Consider the following 22,230-nt stretch of genomic DNA (forward strand, 5'->3'; position numbering starts at 1 on the left):
TTTTCTGAGGTGTGACTCCATATCTGTATGTGGACAAGCTTTGCTGAGGTGTGACTCCATATTTGTATGTGGACAAGCTTTGCTGAGGTGTGACTCCATATCTGTATGTGGACAAGCTTAGCTGAAGTGTGACTCTATAAACTGTATGTGGACAAGCTTTGCTGAAGTGTGACTCCGTATCTGAATGTGGACAAGCTTTGCTGAGGTGTGACTCCATATCGGTATGTGGACAAGCTTTGGTGAGGTGTGACTCCATATCGGTATGTGGACAAGCTTTGCTGAAGTGTGACTCTAAAAACTGTTTGTGGACAAGCTTTGCTGAAGTGTGACTTTAAACTGTATGTGGACAAGCTTTGCTGAAGTGTGACTCTATAAACTGTATGTGGACAAGCTTTGCTGAAGTGTGACTCTATAAACTGTATGAAGTGTGACTCCATATCTGTATGTGGACAAGCTTTGCTGAAGTGTGACTCTATAAACTGTATGTGGACAAGCTTTGCTGAGGTGTGACTCCATATCGGTATGTGGACAAGCTTTGCTGAGGTGTGACTCTATAAACTGTATGTGGACAAGCTTTGCTGAAGTGTGACTCCATATCTGTATGTGGACACGCTTTGCTGAAGTGTGACTCTATAAACTGTATGTGGACAAGCTTTGCTGAAGTGTGACTCCATATCTGAATGTGGACAAGCTTTGCTGAGGTGTGACTCCATATCGGTATGTGGACAAGCTTTGCTGAAGTGTGACTCTATAAACTGTATGTGGACAAGCTTTGCTGAAGTGTGACTATAAACTGTATGTGGACAAGCTTTGCTGAAGTGTGACTCTATAAACTGTATGTGGACAAGCTTTGCTGAGGTGTGACTCCATATCGGTATGTGGACAAGCTTTGCTGAGGTGTGACTCTATAAACTGTATGTGGACAAGCTTTGCTGAAGTGTGACTCTATAAACTGTATGTGGACAATCTTTGCTGAAGTGTGACTCCATATCTGAATCTGGACAAGCTTTGCTGAGGTGTGACTCCATATCTGTATGTGGACAAGTTTTCTGAGGTGTGACTCCATATCTGTATGTGGACAAGCTTTGCTGAGGTGTGACTCCATTTCTGTATGTGGACAAGCTTTGCTGAAGTGTGACTCTAAAAACTGTTTGTGGACAAGCTTTGCTGAAGTGTGACTTTAAACTGTATGTGGACAAGCTTTGCTGAAGTGTGACTCTATAAACTGTATGTGGACAAGCTTTGCTGAAGTGTGACTCTATAAACTGTATGAAGTGTGACTCCATATCTGTATGTGGACAAGCTTTGCTGAAGTGTGACTCTATAAACTGTATGTGGACAAGCTTTGCTGAGGTGTGACTCCATATCGGTATGTGGACAAGCTTTGCTGAGGTGTGACTCCATATCTGTATGTGGACAAGCTTTGCGGAAGTGTGACTCTATAAACTGTATGTGGACAAGCTTTGCTGAGGTGTGACTCTATAAACTGTATGTGGACAAGCTTTGCTGAGGTGTGACTCTATAAACTGTATGTGGACAAGCTTTGCTGAAGTGTGACTCTATAAACTGTATGTGGACAAGCTTTGCTGAAGTGTGACTCCATATCTGAATGTGGACAAGCTTTGCTGAGGTGTGACTCCATATCGGTATGTGGACAAGCTTTGCTGAGGTGTGACTCCATATCTGTATGTGGACAAGCTTTGCTGAAGTGTGACTCCATATCTGAATGTGGACAAGCTTTGCTGAGGTGTGACTCCATATCGGTATGTGGACAAGCTTTGCTGAGGTGTGACTCCATATCTGTATGTGGACAAGCTTTGCTGAGGTGTGACTCCATATCTGTATGTGGACAAGTTTTCTGAGGTGTGACTCCATATCTGTATGTGGACAAGCTTTGCTGAGGTGTGACTCCATATTTGTATGTGGACAAGCTTTGCTGAGGTGTGACTCCATATTTGTATGTGGACAAGCTTTGCTGAGGTGTGACTCCATATCTGTATGTGGACAAGCTTTGCTGAGGTGTGACTCCATATCGGTATGTGGACAAGCTTTGCTGAAGTGTGACTCTAAAAACTGTTTGTGGACAAGCTTTGCTGAAGTGTGACTTTAAACTGTATGTGGACAAGCTTTGCTGAAGTGTGACTCTATAAACTGTATGTGGACAAGCTTTGCTGAAGTGTGACTCTATAAACTGTATGAAGTGTGACTCCATATCTGTATGTGGACAAGCTTTGCTGAAGTGTGACTCTATAAACTGTATGTGGACAAGCTTTGCTGAGGTGTGACTCCATATCGGTATGTGGACAAGCTTTGCTGAGGTGTGACTCCATATCTGTATGCGGACAAGCTTTGCGGAAGTGTGACTCCATATCTGTATGTGGACACGCTTTGCTGAAGTGTGACTCTATAAACTGTATGTGGACAAGCTTTGCTGAAGTGTGACTCCATATCTGAATGTGGACAAGCTTTGCTGAGGTGTGACTCCATATCGGTATGTGGACAAGCTTTGCTGAAGTGTGACTCTATAAACTGTATGTGGACAAGCTTTGCTGAAGTGTGACTATAAACTGTATGTGGACAAGCTTTGCTGAAGTGTGACTCTATAAACTGTATGTGGACAAGCTTTGCTGAGGTGTGACTCTATAAACTGTATGTGGACAAGCTTTGCTGAAGTGTGACTCCATATCGGTATGTGGACAAGCTTTGCTGAGGTGTGACTCCATATCTGTATGTGGACAAGCTTTGCTGAAGTGTGACTATAAACTGTATGTGGACAAGCTTTGCTGAAGTGTGACTCTATAAACTGTATGTGGACAAGCTTTGCTGAGGTGTGACTCCATATCGGTATGTGGACAAGCTTTGCTGAGGTGTGACTCCATATCGGTATGTGGACAAGCTTTGCTGAGGTGTGACTCCATATCTGTATGTGGACAAGCTTTGCGGAAGTGTGACTCCATATCTGTATGTGGACACGCTTTGCTGAAGTGTGACTCTATAAACTGTATGTGGACAAGCTTTGCTGAAGTGTGACTCCATATCTGAATGTGGACAAGCTTTGCTGAGGTGTGACTCTATAAACTGTATGTGGACAAGCTTTGCTGAAGTGTGACTATAAACTGTATGTGGACAAGCTTTGCTGAAGTGTGACTCTATAAACTGTATGTGGACAAGCTTTGCTGAAGTGTGACTCTATAAACTGTATGAAGTGTGACTCCATATCTGTATGTGGACAAGCTTTGCTGAAGTGTGACTCTATAAACTGTATGTGGACAAGCTTTGCTGAGGTGTGACTCCATATCGGTATGTGGACAAGCTTTGCTGAGGTGTGACTCCATATCTGTATGTGGACAAGCTTTGCTGAAGTGTGACTCTATAAACTGTATGTGGACAAGCTTTGCTGACGTCTGTCTCCAGTCCATATCTATACTGCTCTAAACTTCATCATATAAAGGTTCTCAGAAGAGAAGAGTATATCGGTTGCAAGTTCTGGGAGTTTGGGACATTGATCCATTCATCACTAATGTATTTCAGAGCACTCTCTCCTGAGTAGTAGCATGAGCACAAGCATTGGCCACTGAATGTTTTATAGTGGGATGGCATGGTATATTCTTTTGAGATGCAGAAATTTTGAGGCCACGATAGATCACACTAGATAGCTTGAGCTTCCTAAATAAATATGGGAAAAAAACATCCATAATTTGTGCAATGTGCATAAAGTAAAGATTAGTATTTACAATAAGAACAGTATCATCAGGTTAGGGCCTTTAAAGGGACAGTCATTTTTAATTTTTTTATTTAAAACTTTTATCCCTTTTTCTCCCCAATTGGTAGTTACAGTCTTGTCCCATCGCTGCAACTCCCCTACGGACTCGGGAGAGGCGAAGGTCAAGAGCCATGCGTCCTCCGAAACACAACCCTGCCACGCCGCACTGCTTCTTGACACACTGCTCGCTTAACACAGAAGGCAGCCGCACTAACATGTCGGAGGAAACACCATCCAGCTAACACGGACAATTGTGCGCTGCCTCATGGGTCTCCCGGTCACGGCTAGCTGTGACACAGCCTGGCGTCGAACCTGGGGCTGTAGTGACACCTTAGACCGCTGCACCACTCGGGGAGGCTTGAAGGGACAGTCTTAAACAACAATTTGTGTGAGTGTTGAATTCAGAGAGAATTCACATTTTGTATGCATTTAAAAGGTACGGGTGAATTAAAATGTTTTAAAACAGACTCCTGTGAGAAAAAGAAGGATAGAATTTCTTGCAAAATTAAACTTTAAAGAATTTACATATAAAATGCAGATTATGGGCATGAATGGTTTGCATATTATCACCAAACTCATTTGACTAACAAATCACCCACAGACATTATTTTATATTGACATCAACAAGCACAAGCACACACATACACACACACAAACACACACACACACACACACACAGTGTGAGTTAATTGTCTCAGACTTATGCAAAATATTTTATTTGTGGATATAATAATAACTAACATAACAACATTGAGAGCATTCTAAAACATCGGTCTTTAGTAATTATCATAAAAGTGGGATGTGCAAGTTGGATAGCCTACATTTACAGTATATGCTCCCACTTACTCAAGGACATGCTCACACAATATAAACCAACATGCTCGATTTAATCACCACACTTTGACCTAAGTCACCTCGAGAATATCTTAAAGCACAGCTGAGGGCAGGGCCTTTTCCTGTGCAGAGCCCCTTCATCATGGAACAGCTTGCCAGTCCATTCCCTGGTTTCAGACGGTCTCCATTTGTAAATCCAGATAAATCATGTTGAGCTATGGGTAGTGTATAGGTTCATCTCCCAATTTCTTGTCACCCTATAACCACAGATAGAACAATGAGACAGATATTTCACCGTATGTATAAATGTAAAGCATACGCTTGGTGTATCCAGGAGGAAGCCCAGTGGCTGGGAGTGGGAGAAGATCGAACGAGATGGATTTTGGCCGACATTCTGCTAATTTTCCCATCGCTTAAACATTTGATCTCAATATTGTTTTCTTCTCCCAAAACTGCAATATGTTACAAACAGAGTGGACTAAGTTTTGTAGACTTTACCCTTTGAAAACGTTTCAGAAAATTGCATTGTTTAGGAGTGCAAAGGCGAATTGAGTTATTGCACACGCGCACTTCACAGAGGAGGCGTTCCTTAACGGAAATATGCAAATGCATGCTAGACCATGCCAATAGGACATTGCTGGCTCCTGCTTGCCTCTGCCCAACTCCTTGCTTGTTCTGCCCACTATGACTCATTTGTTCCTATTTGAAATGACAGTCTGTGGTCTACCTTGGTTAAGTTATACAAATCTTTACTATAGCTCCCTGTTTTTGAAAGATGGTGGCAGCTTTACACTATTCTGTTGTTTCAGTGACTTTTCCCCCACCTACCGGTAGGTTACATCTATTACATTATCCTGGGTACGTAATATCCAGAGAATCCACTTACCACATTTGCTCTCCTCCACTCTTCTCAATACTGAGGTGAGAAGTGGGATAGTGTCTGAGGCCGTCAAAAGTGTATCCTGGAAAGACTTGTCAGATTGAAGCTCGGAAACTATGGCAAATTTGTGCCAGGTGGCGTGCTCCATGTGTTAGCATTAGCGACACAAGAAACACCTAGCAACTTTGTGGAGAGGACAGTAGCAGGGACCCGAGTTTGAGTCCCAATTCACTACATTTGTGTCTGAAGTGGGATGGATGGCACGCCAGTGATGCCATAGTTCCATTAGATGCCTACTGGGACAACATTTAGGTAGCTCTAAATAAAGTACCTACCAGTATCTATAGTACTTTATTTGTTCTGAATGAGGTCCCTGGGACAAAAACAACACATAGCAAACGCCAGTGGCGGCATTAGACTTGTGTAGTTGAAGAGGATGGATGAAATCATTTAATTTGACCACAATAAAATGGAGATAACCTCAATGGCGCTACCAATGCTGTCACCATAAAGGCACAGATACAAAGATGAGTCCTGTAACTCTATGCTTTCTGCTCATCATCTGAATCATACATGTAGCCCACTATAGCAAAGATTTCTCTTCCCACAGTAGGCCTATTTGAGTGTCCAATCATTTGATTGGATGGGAAAGATGTCAATTGCTATTGTAAGAGAGCCGATTGGTAACCTGTTCACTGTCTAGTCATATGTTTGTTTTTTTCACCAATCAACTCAAAGATGGTTTACAAATTCTGTGGCAAAGTCTTTGCCTCTTCCTCTCTGGTGAAGTGAATGGAGCTAGTGGACTAAGGTAAATGAAAAAAAAAAAACTGTCCTTAAATATAGGGGGTGCTGTTGACACCACAGTACCCCATTGTACACCAAGATCCTAAAGCTGAGTGGGGTGTGTTTGGGTTGGGGCGCTACAGGGCGTATGTTACGCAGCTCACTTGGCAGCCATGTCCCAGCAATTATGCACCCTATAGGCAATATCAAATGTGAAAAAATAACTTAAGAAATAGGTCAACTTACCGGAGATTCTCACATGGCCCTTACGTTGTATTACTGGGCTATATCAGCCAATATGCTAGATGTAGTTTGAAGAGAGCAGAGTTGGAGAGACTTGCACTTTCTCTTGATCTATGTTTATAGCCTACCTTTTAGGAGTGGGAAGATTCCCAGCACGGTCAGGCAGCCAGGGAAGACCAGTCTACGGAGCTCAGGTGAAGTGTTCAGTATATTTGTGAATGATACAAAATTGAACCATTGATTCCATTATAGGATAAAGTATAAATGTACACCAAGGTTATTCTTTGTCATGCCTAATTTTAGGAGGATCAGATAGTGACAAGGGTCTCAGCAGGGTCAGGCAAGACCAGTCTGTGACAGAGGTGAGGTGATTTTTTTCAGATACAACACTCTATTCCCTTTGTCCAGCAAACACTGGACAAGCCAGATGCTATTTTAAGACAGTCTGACAAAACTCCAAAGTCGATTTAAGCTATTGATGATAATCAATGGATACAGATATGTTAGAATGCTCAGTCATGTTCATATAATCTCACACATAAATAACTGCAGTTTAAGACCATCCATAGAACGTACTAAACTTAGCAAAAAAAGAAACGTCCCTTTTTCAGGACCCTGTCGTTTAAAGATAATTCGTAAAAATCCAAATAACTTCACAGATCGTCATTGTAAAGAGTTTAAACACAATGAATGAACCTGCACCAGCGGAACGGTCATTAAGACACTAACAGCTTACATACGGTAGGCAATTAAGGACACAGTTATGAAAACTTAGGACACTATAGAGGCCTTTCTACTGACTCTGAAAAACACCATAAGAAATCTGCATGAACGTGCCTTAGGCATTCTGCAAGGAGCCAAGAGGACTGCAGATGTGGCAAGGGCAATAAATTGCAAGGTCTGTGCTGTGAGACATCTAAGATAGCGCTACAGGAAGACAAGACGGACAGCTGATCGTCCTCGCAGTGGCAGACCACGTGTAACAACACCTGCACAGGATCGGTACATCCGAACATCACACCTGCAGGACAGGTATAGGATGGCAACAACAACTGTCCGAGTTACACCAGGAACGCACAATCCCTCCATCAGTGCTCAGACTGTCCGCAATAGGCTCAGAGAGGCTGGACTGAGGGCTTGTATGCCTGTTGTAAGGCAGGTCCTCACCAGAGATCACCGGCAACAACGTTGTCTATGGGCACAAACCCACCATCACTGGACCAGACAGGACTGGCAAAAAGTCCTCTTCTTTGACGAGTCTCGGTCTTGTCTCATCAAGGGTGATGGTCGGATTCGCGTTTATCGTCGAAAGGAATGAGCGTTACACCGAGGCCTGTACTCTGGAGTGGGATCGATTTGGAGGTGGAGGGTCCGTCATGGTCTGGGGCGGTGTGTCACAGCATCATCGGACTGAGCTTGTTGTCATTGCAGGCAAGCTCAACGCTGTGCGTTACAGGGAAGACATCCTCCTCCCTCATGTGGTACCCTTCCTGCAGGCTCATCCTGACATGACCCTCCAGCATGACAATGCCACCAGCCATACTGCTCATTCGGTTTGTGATTTCCTGCAAGACAGGAATGTCAGTGTTCTGCCATGGCCAGCAAAGAACCCGGATCTCAATCCCATTGAGCATGTCTGGGACCTGTTGGATCGGAGGGTGAAGGCTACGGCCATTCCCCCCAGAAATGTCTGAGAACTTGCAGGTGCCTTGGTGGAAGAGTGGGGTAACATCTCACAGCAAGAACTGGCATATCTGGTGCAGTCCATGAGGAGGAGATGTACTGCAGTACTTAATGCAGCTGGTGGCCACACCAGATTACTGACCTTTACTTTTGATTTTGATCCCCCCTTTGTTCAGGGACACATTATTCCAGTTATGTTAGTCACATGTCTGTGGAACTTGTTCAGTTTATGTCTCAGTTGTTGAATCTTGTTATGTTCATACAAATATTTACACATGTTAAGTTTACTGAAAATAAACGCAGTTGACAGTGAGAGAACGTTTCTTTTTTTGCTGAGTTTATATTCCAGTGAAACTGAATATCATTCACTCGGAAATGTTATTATTCTGCTGGAGGTGTAACGCACAAAAGGGGACATATTTGCATATGTTGTGGTCTTGTGAAGGCGGGCTGAATTCTGGCAAAGAGTAAGTTCTTTTATCTCAGCATGTCTAAATATTCTCTCTTCTCCCTGTTTTTGCTTGCTTGGAAATGTTGATACTGGAGACTGTTATCAGAAGAAACTGTGTAACTTATAGTGGCTGATAAATGCATTGCCATTCATTGGTTATCCTCCCACAATGTATGTAATAAATGTCAAGCTATGTACATTATCACTAGATTTGTTTTAAGATTAAGGGTATACTGTGCAACTTTCATAAGGTCTGGATGCCTTATATGGAATATAGTACGAAAAAAGGAGTCTGTATTGAAATTTCCCAGTTCAGGGGAGGTCAAGGGAGATACCCCAAACTTTTGAACGGTAGTGTCATTTAGAAATGTCCTTGTTTTCCATGAAAACATACATGAAATGAGTTGCAAAATAAGTAGGAAATATAGTCAAGACATTGACAAGGTTATAAATAATTATTTTAAATTTAAATAGTAATTGTGTCCTTCACACTTTTCTTTCGTCAAAGAATCCTCCATTTGCAGCAATTGCAGCCTTGCAGACCCACAACAGCTTAATAGGGTGACTGTGCTGGCCACTCCATTATAGACAGAATACCAGAATTGTTCCCGAAATAGTTCTTGCATAGTTTGGAGCTGTGCTTTGTGTCATTGTCCTGTTGTAGGAGGAAATTGGCTCCAATTAAGCGCCGTCCACAAGGTATGGCATGGCATGGCATTGCAAAATGGCGTGATAGCCTTCCTTCTTCAAGATCCCTTTTACCCTTCACAAATCTCCCACTTTACAACCACCAAAGCACCCCCAGACCATCATATTGGTTTATTGGTTTCTCAAATGATTGCCTCGCCTGGTTCACCAACTACTTCTCTGATAGAGTTCAGTGTGTCAAATCGGAGGGTCTGCTGTCCGGACCTCTGACAGTCTCTATGGGGGTGCCACAGGGTTCAATTCTTGGACCGAATCTCTTCTCTGTATACATCAATGATGTCACTCTTACTGCTGGTGAGTCTCTGATCCACCTCTACGCAGACGACACCATTCTGTATACTTCTGGCCCTTCTTTGGACACTGTGTTAACAACCCTCCAGGCAAGCTTCAATGCCATACAACTCTCCTTCCGTGGCCTCCAATCCAAATCCAAAATACAAGTAAAACTAAATGCATGCTCTTCAACCGATCACTGCCTGTCCAACATCACTACTCTGGACGGCTCTGACTTAGAATACGTGGACAATTACAAATACCTAGGTGTCTGGTTAGACTGTAAACTCTCCTTCCAGACCCACATCAAACATCTTCAATCCAAAGTTAAATCTAGAATTGGCTTCCTATTTCGCAAGAAAGCATCCTTCACTCATGCTGCCAAACATACCCTTGTAAAACTGACCATCCTACCAATCCTCGACTTCGGCTATGTCATTTACAAAATAGCCTCCAATACCCTACTCAACAAATTGGATGCAGTCTATCACAGTGCAATCCGTTTTGTCACCAAAGCCCCATATACAACCCACCATTGCGACCTGTACGCTCTCGTTGGCTGGCCCTCGCTTCACACTCGTCGCCAAACCCACTGGCTCCATGTCATCTACAAGACCCTGCTAGGTAAAGTTCCCCCTTATCTCAGCTCGCTGGTCACCATAGCATCACCCACCTGTAGCATGCGCTCCAGCAGGTATATCTGTCTGGTCACCCCCAAAACCAATTCTTTCTTTGGCCGAACTGCTTTGCTTTATCTTGGCCAGGTCGCAATTGTAAATGAGAACTTGTTCTCAACTTGCCTACCTGGTTAAATAAAGGTGAAATAAAAATAAAATCAATAAAAATATTGCCTCCACCATGGTTGACAGATGGCGTTAAGCACTCCTCCAGCATCTTTTCCTGCATCTCACGAATGTTCTTTGTGATCCGAACACCTCAAACTTAGATTTGTCTGTCCATAACACTTTTTTCCCAATCTTCTTCTGTCCAGTGTCTGTGTTCTTTTGCCCATCTTAATCTTTTCTCTTTATTGGCCAGTCTGAGATATGGCTTTTTCTTTGCAACTCTGCCTAGAAGGCCAGCATCCCGGAGTCACCTCTTCACTGTTGATGTTGAGACTGGTGTTGTGCGGGTACTATTTAATGACGCTGCCAGTTGAGGACTTGTGAGGTGTCTGTTTCTCAAGCTAGACACTCTAATGTACTTGTCCTCTTGCTCAGTTGTGCACCGGGGCCACTCCTCTTTCTATTCTGTTTAGAGCCCGTTTGTGCTGTTCTGTGAAGAAGAAAGGTCTTTGATTCAGGCCATTTTGAGCCTGTAATCGAACCCACAAATGCTGATGCTCCAGATACTCAACTAGTCTAAAGGAGGCCAGTTGTATTGCTTCTTTAATCAGCACCACAGTTGTCAGCTGTGCTAACAAAAGGGTTTTCTAATGATCAATTAGCCTTTTAAAATGATAAACTTGGATTAGCTAACACAATGTGCCATTGGAACACAAGAGTGATGGTTGCTGATTATGGGCCTCTGTACGCCTATGTAGATATCCCATAAAAAATCTGCCGTTTTCAGCTACAATAGCCATTTACAACATTAACAATGTCTAAACTGTATTTCTGATCAAATGTATGTTATTTTAATGGACAAACAAATAATTTTCTTTCATAAACATGGACATTTCTAAGTGACCACAAACTTTTTAACGGTAGTGTACCTATTTAGGCAATCCCTAGCCGCTGGGCTGCTCAGTCCTGGTCCTGCGGGTCTGCTGTCCTGTGTGGTCACTCTGGCCTTGGCCTAACACACCTGAAACCAATAATGAATGTTTCACCAAGATCCTAAAGCTGAGTGGGGTGTGTTTGGGTTGGGGCACTACAGGGCCATGGACCACTAGGGGCAGGGCAGGGTGACCCAGCTATACTGTGTGCAAGTAAAAAGATCTCTACAGTACTATTGGTCATATGATATGAATTATATGGAGGGAGTACTATTTCTGTGTGTTTTCATTAAACCTTTGTTTCCCATACCTTGGGAAGGAACTTGTGTTGTGAGAGAGTTCAGTTATTGACTAAACTGGTGGGGGTCGGGCGTGTAGGTGGCTCGGATTGGCTGGGCGGTCTGGCTGAAATTTGATATATTTATAATATATCTTGTTGTTCTTTATAATGTTTAAATAATGGTTCCAACCCCAATATCACACACTCACAAACTGAAATTATACCTACTGAAGTCACACTTGTGTACATTGTACAATCAATGAGTGATTGAGAGAGCATCAACTATTACATGTATTTGTCCGTGTCCACTGTATACATGAATCGCAGCAAAGTTGGTTCCTGTTTCAGTCACGTTCGCGTGGGTCAAACAAAAACATCCTAATGATTGAATGGCAATGGAGCCTCCCACAATGCAGGCAATGGCTGTAGAATTAAGTTGGTAAAGAGAAACTGTAAAAACTTGCAGTCAAAACTCAATGTTTTTTACAACACAATTTTTGTAACAAAAAATGTATGCGCAAGCCGGACAATTGTTAAACCCCATAATGCAACACACTGAAAGGTCACCGACTTGATACAAATGATCCGCTTGTACACGCCCAAACGTAGCTCAGAAATGAAGTCATGGGCGTTGATTGGGAATGTTTTGGCTATGCTACTGGCTAGCTAGCTAGTTTAACAGGGGAAGCAGCCTTCGTGGATTTGCATTTAATTTGCACTTCAATGGAGGACCGGACCGATGGATGGTTATCTGAGGGATGTTTGAAGCATGTAGACGAGAGTCACCCCGGTCCACCGAACGCATGGGTAGAAAATGATCAACAGCACCAGTACGAGGAAGAGCAGACGGAGAAAACGGGTCCGAATGTCCCTCCATAATCTACTACAGTACTGTAGCAACAAACTTTTGAGCCGTCACTAGCCAGCTTGCAGCTAGCTAACTACACAGCTAGCTATTATATAAAACATGAGCTAGCCCGTTGGCTAATTCGTTTTTTTTTTTTAGAGAACGCTGTTAGTGAGTGTTTAGTTAGTTATCTAGATTGGTACGGTCAACTAAATTAGTGAACGTTGGCTAGCTAACGACAGTTCGCTGGACATTGACCTTGTGCACCGTCTAATAACCGGACAGCTAATGTAGTTAACTAGCTAACGTTAGTTAGCAGCATTGTAAGCCAGAAATGATTTAAGAAATGTGCCAGCGAACAAATCCGATGTAATTACCTGATTCTAACGTTAGTCAGCTGAGTGTCACTTTTGGGAATGTAGATAATGCGTTATCTAACGTCATTGCAACACGAACCGGCTTCTCTGGAATGTTCCGTTAACATTTGCTAATTAAGTAACATTGGCTATTATTATTAGCTAGCTACGGTAAACAGTAACTTTTTCCTACGTTCATGTAATTGTAAGAGTTATGGTCTGAGTGTTGGCATCAATGGTAAATGTGTTTGATCAGCTGTTTTTCAAGTCTTTTCGTAGCTAGCTAGTAGCTATCGTTATTTTGGGGCCTGTTGCTCTTGTCACTTGATCTTCTCTGGCATCATTGGCACAGCCAGTAGATCCGACCCACTTGCTTACAGCTGTACTATGTCTATGGTCGGACGGTATTCCTGTGCATATTAAGACCCCAAGGAGCCGCTGAAGATATATATATATATATAGCTCAGAAAACGTACCTCAATCCAGGGATGATAATTGCATTGTACTCAGAATTGTCCCATTATCCCAACTGTTCCACGAGAAGATTGAATGACTGCTACTAAACTAGCTGTCCAATCTTCTTGGTGTAGCAGTTGGGATAATGCGACTTTGGAGTACAAAGCATTTTTCATCCTTAGATTGAGGTAACTTTTCCTAATATACAGAGGAATGCTGTCTGACCCTAGTGCCACTGTAAGCCAGATCAGATCTGCTGGCTAGTATTGGCTATGACATGTATCAAGTCATGTGAGCGGGCTTGACTTTCTTTCAAATGTATTCATGTTTAATATAAATTTTAAAAAATACTAATTCATTAACACTTTCAATATCAGATTTTGAATTGTCTGCAGGAAATGTGGCATCAGTTTACCTGTACGACTTCATTGGATAGCCTGTATTGTTGTGGACATAGACAAAACAGACGTATTCTTTTGGGTGAAGATAGTTTAACAAATGTAGGTCTACTCTATGCAAGTACAGTATATTTGATTGTTATTGTGTATTTTCTTGTCATGTCATCAGGTAATGGAAAAATAAATGGAAGCCCATTGGAGAGAGAACACCCCTTCTGTTCCTGTGGATGCCCTTCATTACTCAAGCAGCAAACAACTTGAAACCCAAACCTCCCTGGAAGCTCCTCGCCACTCACACAAAAGGCAGTAGCAATAGCCATTTTAAGAACAGTATGAATTGCAAAAATGACACGCCTTCAGAGTTGAAAACACGTGATGGCAAGAGCGAGTCCATTGCTTTAACAAATGGCGTTGTGCTCCTCAAACCTGACCTGTATGCTAACGGCTACCCCAGCATGCCTGGACCAGACAGCGGTGGCAGTGGTTCTGAGAGTGGATACATCACTCCCAAGAAACGCTGGGCTCAGCGGAGTGCAATGGCAGAGGAGAGTGTGACTGCTCGGCAGGAGAAGGCTACGCTTCAGGCAGTTATGGTCACTAACAAACATGACACGGAGCCTCACACTCCAGAGGCTGCCGATACAGCAGCAGGCTCACAGTCTCCCATTTCCATCACAAGTGTCCCACCTGTGGCTCAGGCCACTGTGGTTCAGGTTGGTGAACTACACTGTAACAACTCTGACGGCAAGGCTGCTGCAGGCTCTGTTAAAAAGCTGGAAGACAGACTAAGCAAAGCTAAGCTTACCTCCACAAAAAAGGATTCATGGACCCTCTTTAAACCACCCCCTGTCTTTCCTGTGGACAATAGTAGTGCCAAAACAGTGCCCAAGGTCAGTTATGCAAGTAAAGTGAAAGAGAATCTAAACAAAGCAGGTGACACCTCCCCTCCCCAGTCCCAGGTGCCCACCAGACTCTCCCAAGTCCCCATGTCTGCTGTCAAAACCATCACCTCCCCTAGCTTCACCAATGGACTCCTATCTGGAGAGGGGAATAGCTGCCCCCTCCCTGCGCCACTTTTCACCACTACTGTTTGCACTGGAGCAATGCATGTCTCCCCTGCCAGCAAGTGGGAGAACGAATCATCCTTGTCCAGCAACGGCACTAATATGTCGGGCACCCCCTCCGTTACTACCAGAGAACTGAGAAAGCCCAGTATCCTTGTTTACCCCCTGGCCACTTCAAATATGCAACCAGCCCTCCCCAGCGCCCACCAAGTGGACTCACCTGCCTCTAAGACAAATCCCAAAGCTCTGGTGGACATTTTCCAGAACCAGTGGGGGCTGTCGTTCATCAACGAGCCCAGTGCAGGGCCCGAGGTGTGGCCGGCAGTGGGGAAGCCAGCCTTGAAAGGCCAGATCGTGGAGATCACCTTTCAGGGAGGTGGCCCTACAGCTTTGCCTCTGCAGGTCTCTGCCACCACCTCTCTGAGACCTGACAAGCCCCTCTTCCCAAGAGCTTACAAGCAGGACAAACAAACTATGTCCCAAGTCCATAGCAGTGTTGGGAAATCAGGCCCTCACTTGGCTCCTGGCCCTGATGCTGCGCTGGGAGGCCAAGCCCCTGGCACAGACACTCTGATTGGTGAGGCTGGGAGTAGATGTGCCGTAGTGTCCTCTTCTAAGGACCCTGGTGCTGAGTTGCCTCTTGCCTCCCCTGCTCATCCTGTGTCTGCTCTGGTGAAGGAGCACAGCCACCACAAAGGTTGTGACTCAAGATCTTGGGGGGCGTTTGATCTAAAAGCTGCTGTTATCTATCACACTAAAGGTAGGTAGGTAGCTGTTGCCTCTGATCATTCAAAGTTAAAAAATTGTCCTGCTATGGCTGGTCCTTAGAACAGAAAGAGAATGGTGCATGTATAACTACTGTATTATCAATCTCTCACACTGTACTAAACATTGTTTTTATATTTTTACAGAGATTGAATATATTCAGAATTTACAAAAACAAGGTAAGCTTGTAATTCCTGCTGTATGATTGTGGAGAGATTTTCAAGAACCCGAAAAGCCTTATTGGTATTGTATGTCTGAGCTAAGTAAATCTGACGTGTCCTACTTCCCTCCGTCTAGATTCAAAAGGAGTTGTGTTCTATGAGCAGTCCAAGGATGGGCCTGTTAAGTCATGACTGAGTGCTACGCCCTCTCCTGGCCGCTGCCTCATGAATTGGTTCCCTCTCCTTTCTGAGACTCATGTGCAGGACTAACTTGATGTGAGCAGCTTGTGCTGTAGAGAGGGGGGGTCAGGCACAGTATAGCAGCGACAGAGACCACAATGAGCCTCTTACAGGGATGCTGTCATTCGGGAGATTACAGGTTGGTTGAACAGTGGGGGAACAAAACTGTTTGACAGGAAACGTGTCAGCAAGAGTGACTCATACATTTCGCCCTCAATTCCCATGTTCAGAGAGAGGCTTGTTGAGGACATTAAGTGACGTGGGATGCTCAGACAGTCAATCACCACCCCGGCATTCCCGCCACATCTTTGGAATCACAGGATACTCTCAGCCTGTCTTGGAAGATGAAACATTTTGATATCTTTAGGAATTCAAAATGTTCATATTTGACCTATAAGTTATCACAGGTGCGTAATTTTGAATTCAGACTGAATTAAATGGGAAAGGTTTTAACGTTTTAGAATGGTTGCCTTCTAGATGTGTAAACCGTGTGCTGCAAGGTGAAAACAAGTTGGGGTTTTCTGCTTGTATTCTAGGTTAGATGCAAGCAACCAAATATCATGGGGAAGGCTTTTGTAAGCCCCTGCAAAACATATATATTTTTGGAACTTTTGATTAACATGTTATTTTTCCCTTTTAACAGATTTACACTAATTTGAAATCCCAGGTCATTGGGTGGGTAGATGGAACTTGTTCAAATTATGAGAATATGCATCCCTCTCCCATTGAGGCCTAGGTTCTTTGCTCAAAATTCTTTGGGCTCTGTTAATACCGGACTGTTTTTTTGGGATGTTTTTCTCAGGATGTGTGGTGGTGGTTACCAACACTGTGCAGAGGCTATACTTTTTCATTTTTATATTTTCTGTTAATCATCCAGTTTATAAATCCAGGTTATGCTTAACGTGCTACATCTACGTACCATCTCAATGCTCCAATGAGTGCCCCATATTTGTGTACATTTTCTTTTAACATTTAGTTTTTGAAGTTCTAGGGAGTCTTTCTCATTGGATTTTGCACAGGATTGGCACTTAGGCAGTGACCACTGTTTTGTACTGTAGGAACTCTCTAGAGATTCATACAGGGCAGTATTTTAACCAGAACTATGCAAATGTCCGTGTTACAAATCTCCTATTGACATCAATGCAGGATTTAGCGTAAATTTAGGACCCATTTCTCAAGTCTGTTTCACCTTCAGAGGAGAATTGTTAGTATTTCTTATTCATAGGGAAAGAAACAGTCCTTTCTGAGACTGTTAGTTGAGTTCTCTCCCAAGTCCCCATACGTGAATTTATTCAGCCTACATTATGATAACTGATCACCACTTTAAAACTAAATTTGACTAATTAAATAGATAAATCTACATAACTAAATTAAATCTCTATTGATACCAGCCAACTCTTTGGCCCCTAACAATTACAGCACCTTTTGTAAGTAGGACAGTCTGTTTATGATGTAATATAGTTATTGACAAAGCGTTTTGTCCATGTTAATAATCAACCATGCCAAACTAAGCCAGAGTACATCTTTGAACATTCTGTTTGTCTATCCTTGGGTTTTAATTTAGATCTTTACTTACTCTTAATTTCACTTCTGTGGATTGTCAGGCTGCGATCAGTTTTGAGAATTATAACTAATTTTCTTTAGGTTGGTTTCTCAGACTGGGTCATGCTTTTTAGGTCAGTGTTTTAATTGTCAGGGTTAATGTGAAAATATAAGTCTGTATTTGACTGAATGGTTCATTTATGGCATCTTAATTCCTTTAGTTTGTGTCCCTCTAAATCGCAATTCAAATATTAGAAAAATGTAATAGCTCTGACGTTTGCATTTGGTATTAAAATTATACTACAGTACAGTGTATTTAGAAGTTGTGCCATGTTGTCGACTGTTCATACTGTCATGTATTAAGTTACGTTAATTGTTGCTCACTTTTCTTTTCCTGCTGTAGTTATGCTAAGGATTAACAAAAGTTGTCAGTTTCTAAATCTATTAAAAATGTGATTAGCTGAAACTTCCTGTATTCTTGTTATTTTAAATGACTTACAGCTACACACTCAAGTCTATTTACAATAACTACCCCTTAATGAAATCAGTCCCATTAATTTCCATACATTAGTTGTTTTTCCTTGACTCAAGATCTGAGGTTTGAATGGATTAAGAGAGACTCGCACAAAGCCAGGAAGGTATAGAGCAGGGGTATTCAACTTTTTATCAACTCTGGACCTTGAAGCCAGTTCCACAGCGGTTTCCCCAGTGGAACTGATGTTGAGGTTTAGAGTTGAGTTTGAGTGGTATAAACATGTTGGGCATGTTCCACTACAGTGGTTAAACAAGGATGTTTGAGTCATAGCTCAACACCCCCCTTTACCAATGGCATGAGTGTGTCAGTGAGAAAGAGGACAGACATCTGAAAATGGAGGTACTTTAACAGAGACCAGTTCTGTTTTCTCTTGCAGTCGGTGCCTCCTGTTAGATGTGATGTTTGGAGACTAACATGCCGGAAATGGTGAAACTTAACAGGAGATAAACAAGGGAAACACAATTTGTTTCACATTGTATTAATAAAACCTTGTGGACATTTGTATGCAGTTAGACATGCTTTTGGTAAGGAAGTAAAATATAGTTTACTGATAATGAATGAAGATCAACATCACAGATGTGACAATGACTAGACAAAGAGCAAGAATACAGATTACACACAGCATTCTGACAATAGAAAAACATCCACAGCAATCAAAATGCTTTTACTGGATCAATCAATACAAAATATCAACATTAGGCTACATAAAGAGTGTGATACATGAACAATTTCATTGCTTCACCTGTTGATAAGACCAGGGTCAGAATCCATTGTTATAGAGCCGAGTGTGTGTCTCAGAGATAGTGGAGAAAAGACCAATGCACACCTCTCCAACACTAAGGACTATGAGTAGAGTGATAAGAAACAGTGTTGTGGCAGTTAAACTATTACATCAGTTTGTGTTGTATTTAACTGTTGTCACACTGGTCTTCACTGGTAAGATCCTCAATGTTTTATCATGACGAAATATAGGGTAGACTGTCTTTGTGAAAGTGTGTGTGATTGTGTGTATGTGTGTGTTTTTATCAAGGTCAAAGAATGACAGCTTTCCCTTGGCCCAGTCCAGATGCACTCTCATCTTTTGGGGAAAGTGATCTACTGTGAGGTTATGGAGATTTGGCTGTGGGGACATTTCTAGGTATACACCACAAGTAGTCCAAACACCCCAGGATTCATTTGGCATACCGCTACAATTATTAGGCCTGCTGGCATGCATAGTGGTCACACCTACAGCCCAATAGTGACCATCCAAATTCTCAATATCCCAGCTGTGTGTTCCTGAGTTAAAACCCTCAGAGCCTAGGACACATCCATCAATCCTCTCTGGGTTGTCAGGAAGCTGTAGTGCTCTATCAGCATCCCTTAAGCTGGTCAAGTCCTCAGACAGAATGAGACATGTGCCTGCAGTATTGGGGTCCAGGATTACAGGAGCTGATGAGAGATTTTAACTCTGAAAATTACCCACAAATTTAATTGAGACTAACATCTAAATATGAGCATTGCAATAGAAAGAATAACATTGTTTTTATTATTATTCAGAACACTACTGGATTTCATCTGAATTTGCCTTTTACATTTCTTTGACTGATACTGTTCTAGGACTAAGAACAAGGCGCAGACTAAAACTGTTTTTGTTGTTGCTGTAAAACACTCACTGTAATGAACAATCCCTTGCATCTTCACCCAGACTCTGAACTGCAGGTTGCCCAAGTGTTTGGCCACTTCTATCAGTGCTCCGGAAACCCTCTCTGCATCCGGCAGTGGGTGCTGGGCTCTGGAAGAACGTTTAGTGTTCAATACTGCTCTGATGATGGGTTCTGAACCACAGAGAGGAGATACAGGATTAAGATCACTTACCTTTTCACAGAGGCCTTGTAGTTCTGAAGAGGAACAAGAAAGCAGGTGAGATGCAAATCAGTGTTATCAATAAACAGTAAATAATACTGTAGAGAACAGCAGGGAAGCAAACTCAGGTCACCGGCGTGAAAGGCACCTATGCATTCCTACTTGGTAGGAATTGTAAATTGGCTCATAGAGTGAGGATTGCTATATTGCCCCCTCCAAACAGGAAGGAACATGCATTGACTACTTAGTCCCCTCACACTTTCTGGGCTGTGCATTCCCACTTCTGACACCAATGTAGTGAATGGGGGCACAGAGAAGTGAACCCGGGTCTCTGACATAAAAGGCAAACACTCTACACATTGCACCAATAGAGTTAACCCACCTGGTGGGAATAGTAACGTGGCTCATTTAGGAAGGATTGCTACAATATACAATATCGACTCATAAAATCAGCTGTTTACCTGCAAGAATGAGACGTCTTCAACTCTCAGCTGTTGTTCGATGGCTTTGATTGTGTCTGAAAGTGATGATATTTTTCTGTTCATCTCTATTATCTTGTTCTTCATCCCGTGACTCTTCCGCACCTCTTCCATCCTCACTGCATCTATCCTGGTGGCCTCTTCCTCTCGCAGAAACTGGTACAGCTCCTTAAACTGCTCCTTAATCTGCCTCTCTGTGTACTGGGCTTGGATCTGGATACAGTGAGAGGAAAATCTAAGACATACTGTATCCCCCCACCGCTGACGGCATCCAATCAAAATTGCTTCACCTCAGTCTTCTGTTACAGTATGATGATGATCTAGAACGGAGTTGACAACTAGCCAAAATGAGTACAATGTTGTTGCATCAATACTGAAATGTCATACCTTGATATGTTTTGCTGTTTTATAACAGGTGAGTTTGATTTCATTAAGGAGCCTCAGTTTATCTTTTAGGGGGTTCAATACAGTCTTGAGTTTCACCTGAAATTAAACATGGGATTCACAAAGGTGTTACTCTATGTGAAATTGCTGTGTAGGAAAGACATTTGGTTAAGAGTAAAAAACAAACAGATTTCACAAGCTGTATCTTAGCACCAACTATTGTAAAGTACCACAAAATAGTGCTACATGTTAAAAAATAATCAAAATAGAAACAACTACTACAAACTACTGCAAGGTATTTTTTTCCCACTACCAAATAATCCTACCTTATGTTCCTGTACAGCTTCCTGTATGGGGATGCAGTCATGCTTTTTATGTTTCCTTGAATCACGACACACCACACAAATGGGCTCTTGATCCTCCATACAGAAGAGCTTGAGTTTCTCACCATGCAGACTGCAGAGCACCTCAGACCCGTCTGAAACGTTCTGACTCCTTTCCTTTAAGACAGCCTCACACAGGTTCTTTAGAGCCCGGTTACAGAGTGGATTACCCATTGAAATTACTTCCCTACAAACGGGACATTCCTGAAATCCTCTCAGGCTCCAGTACTCCTGTAGACAGGCTTTACAGAAGCTGTGGCTACATGATAGGAGGACAGGATCACTGAAGATGTTTAAGCACACAGGACAGGAGAGATCGTCTTCTGGGAGAGACCGTCGGGAGGCCATTTTCTCAGTCACACTCGTAATGCCCCACTGTTAGGAATAAGTTAACTTTCACTTTTAAAGACTCACCGTTGTTTGGTAGCAGGCATATACTATAAGACTATAAACTAAAGGATGTCCTCATCTCCTCCAGTAAGTGATCTGAAAGGTCCTGTATCATGTACATTGCCCTTTGTTGTACAAAACAGGCAAATAAATAAAGTTCTGTCAAAGAGTGCTGTGTTTACTTCCTGTAAAAAATACTTCCTGCAATCTGTGTATTGATACAATCATACATGTGTATGAGGGGAGGAGCTTCGCAGCTACACACACATACGCAAAAGTCTGTACATAATATATCATAGCAAAGAAACTAATTTGTTAATGTTTCTTGCTTCAAGTTATTGTGAAGAGGGGCTGACTACCCCCTAAATTATGTTAGTGGTAGATGTTGAGGGTTTGTGTGTGAAGGCCTCAAGTTCCTTGTTTATTTCCAAGTTAACCGCTGGAGGGCAGTCAAGGTTTCACAGAGCTTTGAAGACTTTACAATGAATAATTTACCTTATAGCGCTTTTTGTGTACAATAACTTAATTCATTCAAATCATCTGGAAAGGAATCTATGAATGAAAATACAACTTTTTTTCTCTAGAGCAGATTTTTATTTTTGCATCATGTAATTCTAGCAATTTGATTGGAGGTTAGGTTGTTCAGAGGTCAATTGTTTTTATTGTTTTAATTGCAGGATGTCAACTACATCTATTGTCTCAGGGTTGACCCATTGTCTCCCTATTACCACCGTCAGATGGACAGAGGGTCTTTACCATGTTTCTGT

General features: G+C 42.5%; 2 protein-coding genes across 8 annotated transcripts; one reads left to right on the top strand and one right to left on the bottom strand.

Annotated features, from left to right (window-relative positions):
• The first annotated feature begins 12,153 nt into the window (after positions 1–12,153).
• Positions 12,154–17,913, top strand: LOC110507904 (nuclear fragile X mental retardation-interacting protein 2). 3 transcript variants are annotated; one of them, XM_021588320.2, is made up of 4 exons: positions 12,154–12,477; positions 13,845–15,503; positions 15,651–15,683; positions 15,802–17,913. In XM_021588320.2, the coding sequence occupies exons 2-3, from the start codon at positions 13,903–13,905 to the stop codon at positions 15,655–15,657; spliced, it is 1,608 nt and encodes a 535-aa protein (XP_021443995.2). In that variant the 5' UTR covers positions 12,154–12,477; positions 13,845–13,902; the 3' UTR covers positions 15,658–15,683; positions 15,802–17,913. The 3 variants fall into 3 exon arrangements, with proteins under 3 accessions (XP_021443995.2, XP_021443991.2, XP_021443992.2); XM_021588316.2 differs by having other exon boundaries at positions 13,845–15,499; XM_021588317.2 differs by having other exon boundaries at positions 12,188–12,506; positions 13,845–15,499.
• Positions 17,914–18,445: 532 nt separating this feature from the next.
• On the bottom strand, positions 18,446–21,696 carry LOC110507905 (tripartite motif-containing protein 35). Of its 5 annotated transcripts, none has more exons than XM_036964684.1 (6): positions 21,017–21,695; positions 20,694–20,789; positions 20,289–20,519; positions 19,840–19,862; positions 19,687–19,756; positions 18,446–19,417 (listed from the first exon to the last, which is right to left on the bottom strand). In XM_036964684.1, exons 1-6 carry the CDS (start codon positions 21,419–21,421, stop codon positions 18,875–18,877), a joined length of 1,368 nt encoding a protein of 455 aa, XP_036820579.1. In that variant the 5' UTR covers positions 21,422–21,695; the 3' UTR covers positions 18,446–18,874. The 5 variants fall into 5 exon arrangements, 3 of the variants coding, with proteins under 3 accessions (XP_036820579.1, XP_021443996.2, XP_021443997.1); XM_021588321.2 differs by having other exon boundaries at positions 18,446–19,413; positions 19,638–19,756; positions 21,017–21,691; XM_021588322.2 differs by having other exon boundaries at positions 18,964–19,432; positions 19,638–19,756; positions 21,017–21,696.
• Between the last annotated feature and the right edge of the window lie 534 nt (positions 21,697–22,230).

The sequence above is a fragment of the Oncorhynchus mykiss genome, chromosome 27 (genome assembly GCF_013265735.2).
Source record: "Oncorhynchus mykiss isolate Arlee chromosome 27, USDA_OmykA_1.1, whole genome shotgun sequence".
Classification (NCBI taxonomy): domain Eukaryota; kingdom Metazoa; phylum Chordata; class Actinopteri; order Salmoniformes; family Salmonidae; genus Oncorhynchus; species Oncorhynchus mykiss.

Bases quoted from the DNA above. Each gene is read 5' to 3' on its own strand.
- LOC110507904 (XM_021588316.2), top strand. From the start codon at position 13,903: ATGCCCTTCATTACTCAAGCAGCAAACAACTTGAAACCCAAACCTCCC. The intron at 15,500-15,650 runs GTAGGTAGGTAG...ATATTTTTACAG, and splicing joins TGTTATCTATCACACTAAAG to AGATTGAATATATTCAGAAT. The intron at 15,684-15,801 runs GTAAGCTTGTAA...CCCTCCGTCTAG, and splicing joins TCAGAATTTACAAAAACAAG to ATTCAAAAGGAGTTGTGTTC.
- LOC110507905 (XM_021588321.2), bottom strand. From the start codon at position 21,421: ATGGCCTCCCGACGGTCTCTCCCAGAAGACGATCTCTCCTGTCCTGTG. The intron at 19,863-20,288 runs GTAAACAGCTGA...GTTCCTCTTCAG, and splicing joins AAGACGTCTCATTCTTGCAG to AACTACAAGGCCTCTGTGAA. The intron at 19,414-19,637 runs GTGAGTGTTTTA...ATCTCTCATCAG, and splicing joins GCAAGGGATTGTTCATTACA to CTCCTGTAATCCTGGACCCC.